Source organism: Phocoena sinus, chromosome 4 (assembly GCF_008692025.1).
Source record: "Phocoena sinus isolate mPhoSin1 chromosome 4, mPhoSin1.pri, whole genome shotgun sequence".
Classification (NCBI taxonomy): Eukaryota; Metazoa; Chordata; class Mammalia; order Artiodactyla; family Phocoenidae; genus Phocoena; species Phocoena sinus.
Window position 1 is genome coordinate 103,493,845 of NC_045766.1, and position 9,903 is coordinate 103,503,747.

Sequence of the window (9,903 nt, forward strand, 5' to 3'; positions counted from 1 at the left end):
TTCAGAAACAATTTTGACATTTAGGGATCTTCATAAAGAAAGTTATTTTGAGAAACTATTAAAAGTGAAGGACTCTTAAAGAACACACCAAAATTTGAATATTAAAATGTGGATAATATATAGACACGATAAAAAATCGTATGTCTTTTCTTTAAAGATAATAAGTTTCTTATGAGTCAAGGTGAAACTACAAAATTGTTTATAAAAGCAAAGAGTAAACCATAATTATATTCAAGTAATAAAAATCTTCACATGAAACTCCATAATCTACTACACAATGTTAAAAAAATACCTTTAAGTTATGATTGTACACAACGTTTTGTTTAAAATGTTTGTATTCATTTTACGTACTTTTCATTGTAGCTCCCAATTACTAGTGTTTCATGGGAAAGACAACTTTATATAAAATGCACCATAATCTTACACGGGGTAATGTTGTTTTGTTATATGTAGTTTCCCTTTTATGGTTCCAGTTGCTTTTGAGTTATAAACATATTCAATTGACTTTATATCTTAAAATGGGTAGAAAAATCATATTAACTACAGCACCAATAATAAGAAAGTATAAAATTGAATCTGTTCATAGTTACAATGAAGCTGGTTTGTACTTATAAATCTATGGTTATTGCAAGAATATTTACTATTTAAGAGTTTTTAATTGCTCATTTATAACAAGGACAAGAATGGCGTGATATATAAAACATAAGAGTGAGGAGAATGGGGTATCAAAGTGGACATTTCCCCACTTGAATTATTATTATCAATATTAGTCTTTAGGAAGATATAGATTCAGAATGAATTAATTTCATGATAGATTTTGAGAGGTTGCAAGAAGTTTCTTTCCGGCACAATCAAAATATTATCGTAGCAATTCAGGTTGTCAGTAAAAGCTTAAACAAATTTGCTGATAATCCTGTTAATGACCTAGGTCAAGTGTTAACTGTTGTGGGTTATAAAATAGTGAAATTAAGGTTTCTCCTACCTCCAGGCAAATAGCAAAGTTATAACTGTTGGGGGGAAGTAGGGGCGAGCCATTAAGAAAGCTATTAAATTACAAAAATGTATAATGCATTCAATTATTTAGTCTGGAATGATAAAATGCTATTAAAAGCAAATGTAAACTCTCTTTAAAAAATAACTATAAAGGTGATATGACAGCTTAGTTCTCTATTAATATTTCAACCACAATGTGTTATTATTTGAGGAAGTGTTTATACATGAAAATGATGCCAAGTCATACTGATTTTTAAAAAGGGAAAAATCTATTATTTAAATGTTTAGTGTCTCCATCATTTGCCTAATATTCAAAGGGAAGCATACAGTGTTCATCTCTAAGTTTTACTTTTGAGCTTTAAACGATCACATAGTATCCTTTTGTACTTAAGTGACTTACGTTCAGTGAAATACATTTCATATAGTGTGCCTACCACTCCGATAAAAATCTCCCAGAAAAAGTAGTATATATATGAAGATTGAATTTTATTCACTTTAATTTTGAAAACTGATTTCCAGTGTAAAGAACTCTATAGGTAAATGTTAATCTAAATTACAAACACTTTTGGATAGAAAAATGATTTAGTATATTATGTACTGATGAATAAGAAGTGCATTCTGCCTCAGAAAGCTTCAAATGTAGAAAAGTGTCTAAAGAGATTACTTTATCCACTGCTAAAAGAGATTAAATAAACAATAGTTGATTCTTTACTTTATATCAAGTTTTAACCGCTTTGTAAAGTTATTTTTATTTAACATTATCATCATCCATCTGGGATGGCAACAGGGAGCAAATATATAAACTTTTCTAATAATACATAATGTAACCATCCTATTTTGTCATGAAAAGTAGTTGATTTCCCATGGAAGTCTTTTCTTGATATGTCATGTAAACAGACCTGGTAAGATTTTAATAAAGTTCCCTGCAGCTTTTGTAAAGTTTCTATATAAGTATATAGGCCAATTCTTGATTTAAATAACCATCAAAATTATAAATAATTATCATCAAAGAGGCCAGTCATAGAAAGTATCATCTGGAATCATTTTCTTGAAGGCATATTAGAAAGTTATCTGTAACTGGATTAATAAAAGGAAAGTTCATACTAAACTTTTTTTCTAAGTATTTTTCTCTTATCATGGACCCATGGCATTTCAAAATTGATATTTGATTATCAATTCTCAAATTTAAAAAATAAGTCACACAATGGCACATTTCCTAGCAATTAACTCAGTGGTTAGGTTTTTGTTCTCTTTTAGTTCTATCATGACTATCTTCATAATAGATTGCAAAAATAAATTCTAGTAAATTTCTAGTAAATTTTCTATAGTATTGAAATATAATTTTTAACATATTTTAAATACAACCTAGTATTTTGTATTTCAGTTCTCAAAATTTATATTAGAAACCTTTATTAATGAGATTCATTTTATCATTATTCCTTCTACCCAATATATGAATTTTCATAAGCATTGCTTCTTATTCAAATAACATTGTTAGAAGAATTGCACAGAAATCTTGGCACATACTTGGATTTTTCACTTTTCATGTTGTTCAACTCTACTACTATGTCCCAAGCTATTGCATTAATATTTGAAATCTTACTCAAATATTATCCAAGTTAAATCATTCATTTTACATTTTGTTTCAAATCTTCCCTTCATGACCTCAGAAGAGAAAGGAGACTACCATAGGACGTGATCTGGAAAGAATAATCCCACAAACAATGGATAGATAAACTTTTGCCCAAGCAAATTAAATGTAATTATGTCAGCTTTCTGAATATATTCACCTTTTAATATACATATTGTCAATGTGTACCTGCCTGTATAATAATATGCATTATATGCCCAAATATACATAAGGTGTGGCTTAAAAGCAATTTGCATTTGATAATTCCTATTTCATTAAATTAATATTAATTAATTTTATATAAGTGTCAATAAGTTTAAAAGGCCTTTTCTTCTCTTGCAATTTACTGAAAGGTTACGTTTTGCACAAAAATAATGACTCTCATTAATGACTCGCTATATCCCTGTGCATTATTAATTCACTAAAATCCATTATCTAAATAGTTTATAAATATTCCATCTGGAGAAATACAATTTATCATAGCAATATGGGAATAATATTACTGTTTTCTAGCTATTATCAATACTCTAATATTTTCAAAGAAACAAAAAGAATAAACACTAATTTTAACATACTTATATGTTACTCATTATACAGATAACTAGGCTTGCCTTTCATTCATAAAAAATGATTGAGCATTACTTTCAAATAAACATGTTAATTTGATTTGTAAAAAAAAAAGTCACTTGAAGGTAAGATAATTTCTTGATCCTTTTATTTTAGAATTTTTAATTTCCAATAAAAAAAGACAAAAAATTTAATGAAATCTGCCAAGTTGATAAAAGCAGTCACTAAGGAAAGAATGAAATTAAACTGCTCTATTAGCAGTGAAAGTAGGTCACCAAATATGAGAGGCAGTTTTTATATTTAATTAAAAAGTTTCTAAATAGTTTTGAGTTTTTACTTGTGTTTTTAAAAAATAATATATACAATATACAACGGTACTGGCTTGCCAATATATTTTTTAGTTAGTGACATAACATATAATGTAGAATTTGCACATCAACTTCTCAGTATTGCTAAATTGCTAAATATTTTTGTTATAAGTTCAAAATGATTAAGAGGAAATCCAAGTTGTAAGTGTTGCTTGAAAGCAATCAATTATTCAGAAAAGTTTTTCTTAAGAGTTAGCGATTATATTCACAAATCATTAGGAATAGATCATAAAAGGTATACAGGAAAAAGGCAATGTCTCTATTAAGCATAAAATCTTATAGGAAACACTGGTGTCCTTAATATTAGGTTTGCACTTTAATCCATTGAAAAGGGATGAATGTCCATTAGGAGGAAAATAAATAACCCAGCACTAAGGAAATACCATTTGCTGCATATGAACATTCTTTCTTAATTTGCTGTTCAGTTATTTACTACACCTACCCAGGAGTTTTCACTATTCATTAAATACATTCTCCTATTCGTATATAAGCCCTTAAACAAAGAAAATCCAATCTCAGCTTATTGTAATTCCTGCAAATATTACTTATGTTAACGTGGCATATGCTGCTAATTAGAACCTGTACCACAGAGCAAACCACCGCCTGGCGGGATACACATCACTTCAATACAGCAGTTGCAACATAAATACACACACACACACACACACACACACACACACACACATCTCCGCTTCAACAAACTCTGATTCCGCTTTAGCCCATTCATAAATGCCATGATCCTAAGTTGGAACAACCTGTCATTACCTTTAAACATACTAAAGAATCTAGAGAGAAGGGTAGAATATTCTTTTAAACTTCTCAGAGTACTACATGGTCATAATTAGGAAATAAAATACTGCCATGACTATTTGGCAATTAACATACCGGGTTGTAAAACTGGAGGATTTTTCTTTCTTTCTGCTTAAAATTGGCAAACAAGATAATTGCTTGAATTGGTATCAGATTTAAAACACATTTTAGGTTTAGGCAATCCAAAATTATCTCTTAGAGTGTTTTAGAAGACAGTCGAAAATAAAAGCACCTCTTTCGTTTACTCTGAGAGCAAACTGCTTTATTCGGAGGGACCTCGACAACCTGAGAAGGCTTCGGTGAGAACGTGCTTGGAAGAGCTTTTAGCCCCGCCGGGCAGGGCTGTGCGCGTCGCTGTACCTGGCTTACCTTCATTGGAAGGTTGGAGAATCAGTTCCCCGAAGCAATTGAGAACAGAGCAGCTGAGAAGGAGGAAGATGGAGAGGTGACAATCCATGTTGCTGGTGCAGAGGGCAGTGAGAGGAGCATATCTCCATGAAGCATGCCACTGATGTGAGGGGGAGCGCTCTGATTGCTGGAGAAGTTACCATGCTCCGCTCGCAGGCTGATGTCAAGTTTGACACTGGAGATAAGGAGGAGTCTGGCTGCCTTTCCTCGAACCTCGCTCAGGGACATCCCTGGGTCCTAGTGCCGTCGGAAGCGAGCGCTGAAGAAGAACAGGACAGCGCGCGCGGCCTCGCAGACAGCTCTGAAGCACCGAGCTTGGGAGGAAGGGGGTGGGGGTCGCGGGCGTCACCAAAGGCGCAGGAAATCCCGAAGTTATGATGGTGCGGTGGTGGAGAGTACTGGTGGGGAGAGAAAAACACCCCCTCCTTATTTACGATGGAAAGCAGCTATTTTATTGTTTGCAGTACATGCTCTTGTAGGTTAATCCCCCGAAGAAACCAGAAACCCTGCTAGAGTGTCATAGGGCAAAGTGAATGGAAAAGAAACTGAAATGCCAGAGAAATGTTTGTTATTAAAAGAACAGGAGCCCTTCATTTAAAAGAAAAGATTGTTGATTGTATTCAAAGGAAAATTGGGATTATTCCTTCACTGTGTTCAATGGGATAACTCTTCGCATAACTCTCTGGCGCAGAAAGACACTAATACGCACCCCAGATCAGAAAGTCTCTTCAGTTCTACACCAAGTGGTGTCAGGACTTTTTAAAGAGATTTGGCACAGGATTTCCGTGTGCATAAAGTGCACTTTGGTTTTCCAGACTAGGAAGTAACCTTCAGCATCCTAAGGAAGTGAGCAAACCCAGCCCTAGGAATAGCTGCAGGTCAGCACGCATCCCTTGTTCTATGCTGTGGGTATAAATAAGAGTAATAGAAGTCAAGCCTGAAGTTCTTGACAGCACATCACTACCCTCCCTCCTTCACTATCTAGCATTCGGATCTCTGAGTTCTGTGAGATAAACAATGCATTATTCACAGCTTCCCATTTAGCTTTCCAGCCACTTCCAATCTGATAATAGTTGGAAGCTGTTCTTTAGCATTCCAAATCCAAAGACTAAATAATAGTGTCCTTACACTTTCTCACTTAGTTTACTCCATGGTTATAAATGGTTTCTCTTATTTCCAGTTCCCTTGTTGGACAACATAATTGCAATCTATTTCAGCCAAATAATTTTGTAATTTCTATTTTGAGAACTATTCTTGCGTATCTTTAAAATATTCCCCAGAAAATGATCACTCAAATATCCTCCCGCTCATCAATCTCTTCCTATTCTAAACAGAAAACAAGACTCTTACATTCCTTGCACAACTCTGGAAAGTAAAGGTAAGTTGACAGCTGTAAGATCAGTGATCAATTTTAGAGCTTTAAGTTGTGGAATCTAAATAAGGATTTGAAAGGCCTTGCTAATAAGTATTCTTTTCACAAACACTATGTTTTTAATGAGAGAACATGATTTTCACATGAATTTAAATAAGTGGCTTCTGATACTAGTTTGTCTGCTGGGATCAACGGTTGGGGGTGGGGGGGGGTAGAGGAAGCCAGGAAAAAAGAGTGACTGCTAACTTTTTGTGTGTGTGCCTTGTTACTTTGTATCTCTAACTTCTTCCCACATTATGTCACCGGAGGCTGTAGAACCCCCTTCAAGTGCCAAGTCTGTCAGAATTGAAAATAATGACAGGTACTGAACAGAAGATTCAGATAGTGGTGACTCTGGCACTTTTTAAAGTTCCAACACAATTTTATTCTTTCCATTGTTCTAGGTTTAGATAAAATTTTTCTGAAACTTGAAAGAAAATAAAGACTTATTTGGAAGTGGCAATTTAAAAAAATTTTGGAAAAACATGGCAATGTGCTGATATCCACGTATACTGGCTTCCCCTTACACTACTTCTCTTTTCACGCTTAAACTGCTTATCACTGTGGAAAGAGGCATTCATGTTTGAAAGAAGCTACAATAGTGTGAAAATAAGTAAAAAGCAATTCCTGGCCTGGGAATAGAAAGTAAATAATATAGGATCTCTCAATTATAGACTCTCTAGCTCAAGAGACATTGGATAACAAGAAGTTTCCATAATCTGAATGCCATTTTGAATAGATGTGAAAAAGAATGATGTCAGCAAACAGAGGGGTGCAAGGAATTTAGCCAGAGTAGTAGTAGGAGGGATAGAGGTGTGGGCAGCCAATTCAGGGAAAGCCTCATCAAAAAAGTAATAACTGAGCTGTAATTTGAAGGATGAGTAGGAGTTTGCTAATTGGAGAATGGTTTGGAAGGCACTGCAGGCAAGCAGATGGAACATAAACAAAATCATAATAGTTTCCAAGTCAGGGCAAAAGAAAGCATCTGACATGTATAGAGCAAAGAGCATATGTGATGCCAAAAGGGCTAGGATACAGGAAAGAGAAGAGGTGGGGGAACAGAGTGGTAGGAGATGTTCTTTGAAAGGCAGATTGGAAACTGCAGAAATTTCTATGCCACATGTCAGTGATTTTACAATATATTCTAGATGAAAGAGGGACATAAAAAGCGTTTCAGCAAGTAAGAACTTGATCATATCTGGGTTTTAGGAAAAACAAATTACTGATAGTATTGAGCATCTCCACCTGTTGTACAGGGCCCACCTGCTATTGAAGTACCTGGAATACTTATTAAAAGTGCACATCTCCTGCACATTGTTAGAGCTTGGAGTTGAGGCCACTGGCCGATGAACTCACAAGTGTAGGTAGTGTGCTACCTGAGGGGCAAGTTTTTCGCTAACACCACAAGGGTCTCTGGCCCAATGAGTGGAGTTTGATAGTAATACTTGCTACAAATGTATGATTTTAATGTATGAAAGCTTTAAGGAGAGATGAAAAAACATTTTTAAAATGGTCTGTGTTTTCTTCTGTTTTTCTCCTTTATTTCTCACTTAGGACCTCGCAGGCATTTCTGTTTTCAGACTAACTTGATGTATCCTGTTGTAAGATCCTAAAAAGGGAGCTCACTCAGTGGGTCTGATGTGGTGGATACTTGCCCGGGAAGTTCTGCGCATGTGTGGCACCATCTCCCGTGAATATCCATGGGAGGTCATGCGTGATCTCTACTTCTACAGAGATCCTGAAGAGACTGAAAAGGAAGAGCAGGCGGCAGCTGAGAAAGCTGTGACCAAGGAGGAATTTCAGGGTGAATGGAACCCTCCAGCTTCTGAGTTCACTGCTACTCAGCCTGAGGTGACGGACTGGTCCGAAGGTGTGCAGGTGCCCTCTGTGCCTATTCAGCAGTTCCCCACTGACTGGAGTGCTCAGCCCGCCATTGAAGAACGGCCTGCAGCTCCCACTGCTCGGGCCCCTGAGTGGGTAGGAACAACCACTGAATGGTCTTAACCTGTTCTTCCACAAACTTCTAAAATGGAAATAGGTTGACGGAAAATAAAGTTTCTAAAAAAATAAAAATAAAAGTGTACATCCCTTCTGCCCACCACAGGCTCATGGAATCCGAATCTCTGAGGTTGGGACCCAAGAACTTGCAACTTGACAAGCTCTTCAGGTAATCCTTTTGATCCCTGACATTTGAGAACCACTGCTGAACGTGAAGGAAGGAAAATCAGAGGCAGAATGGTAAGATTTGATGTTTTTTTTTTTTTTTTTTTTTTACTAAGATGCTGTGGCCTCTTATTTTATTTTATTTTTACATCTTTATTGGAGTATAATTGCTTTACAACGGTGTGTTAGTTTATGTTAGTGAATCAGTTATACATATACATATGTTCCCATATCTCTTCCCTCTTGCGGCTCCCTCCCTCCCATCCTTCCTATCCCACCCCTCCAGGCGGTCACAAAGCATCAAGCTGATCTCCCTGTGCATTGTGGCTGCTTCCCACTAGCTATCTACCTTACGTTTGGTAGTGTATATATGTCCATGCCACTCTCTGGCTTTGTCACAGCTTACCCTTCCCGCTCCCCATATCCTCAAGTCCATTCTCTAGTAGGTCTGTGTCTTTATTCCTGTCTTACCCCTAGGTTCTTCATGACATTTTTTTTTAAATTCCATATATATGCGTTAGCATACGGTATTTGTCTTTCTCTTTCTGACTTACGTCACTCTGTATGACAGACTCTAGGTCTATCCATCTCATTACAAATAGCTCAATTTCGTTTCTTTTTATGGCTGAGTAATATTCCATTGTATGTATGTGCCACAGCTTCTTTATCCATTCATCTGATGATGGACACTTAGGTTGTTTCCATCTCCGGGCTATTGTAAATAGAGCTGCAATGAACATTTTGGTACATGACTCTTTTTGAATTATGGTTTTCTCAGGGTATATGCCCAGTAGTGGAATTGCTGGGTCATATGGTAGTTCTATTTGTAGTTTTTAAAGGAACCTCCATACTGTTCTCCATAGTGGCTGTACCAATTCACATTCCCACCAGCAGTGCAAGAGTGTTCCCTTTTCTCCACACCCTCTCCAGCATTTATTGTTTCTAGATTTTTTGATGATGGCCATTCTGACTGGTGTGAGATGATATCTCATTGTACTTTTGATTTTCATTTCTCTAATGATTAATGATGTTGAGCATTCTTTCATGTGTTTGTTGGCAGTCTGTATATCTTCTTTGGAGAAATGTCTATTTAGGTCTTCTGCCCATTTTTGGATTGGGTTGTTTTTTTGTTATTGAGCTGCATGAGCTGCTTATAAATTTTGGAGATTAATCCTTTGTCAGTTGCTTCATTTGAAAATATTTTCTCCCATTCTGAGGATTGTCCTTTGGTCTTGTTTATGGTTTCCTTTGCTGTGCAAAAGCTTTGAAATTCCATTAGGTCCCATTTGTTTACTTTTGGTTTTATTTCCATTTCTCTAGGAGGTGGGTCAAAAAGGATCTTGCTGTGATTTATGTCACAGAGTGTTCTGCCTATGTTTTCCTCTACGAGTTTGATAGTTTCTGGCCTTACATTTAGGTCTTTAATCCATTTTGAGCTTATTTTTGTTTATGGTGTTAGGGAGTGATCTAATCTCATACTTTTACATGTACCTGTCCAGTTTTCCCAGTATCACTTATTGAAGAGGCTGTCCTTTCTCCACTGTACATTCCTG

The 9,903-nt window shown here is 35.8% G+C and overlaps 2 protein-coding genes and 1 non-coding gene across 4 annotated transcripts in view; 2 read left to right on the forward strand and 1 right to left on the reverse strand.

The window, feature by feature from the left end:
- Positions 1-4,953, reverse strand: part of EPHA3 (EPH receptor A3) — a 364,896-nt gene extending 359,943 nt beyond the window's left edge. The window contains exon 1 of one of the 2 annotated variants that reach the window (XM_032630294.1): positions 4,738-4,953. In XM_032630294.1, coding sequence (XP_032486185.1) covers positions 4,738-4,825 — 88 coding nt within the window. In that variant the 5' untranslated portion in view covers positions 4,826-4,953. The remainder of the gene's footprint in view (positions 1-4,737) is intronic. The other variant, XM_032630295.1, reaches the window with a different exon arrangement.
- Positions 4,954-7,177: 2,224 nt separating this feature from the next.
- LOC116752681 (40S ribosomal protein SA-like) lies at positions 7,178-8,191 on the forward strand. Its single transcript, XM_032629432.1, has 2 exons — positions 7,178-7,253; positions 7,794-8,191. The coding sequence occupies exons 1-2, from the start codon at positions 7,178-7,180 to the stop codon at positions 8,189-8,191; spliced, it is 474 nt and encodes a 157-aa protein (XP_032485323.1).
- LOC116753695 lies at positions 7,494-7,643 on the forward strand. The gene has a single exon (XR_004349799.1). It is a non-coding gene; the product is annotated as a small nucleolar RNA SNORA62/SNORA6 family (small nucleolar RNA).
- Positions 8,192-9,903: the final 1,712 nt, after the last annotated feature.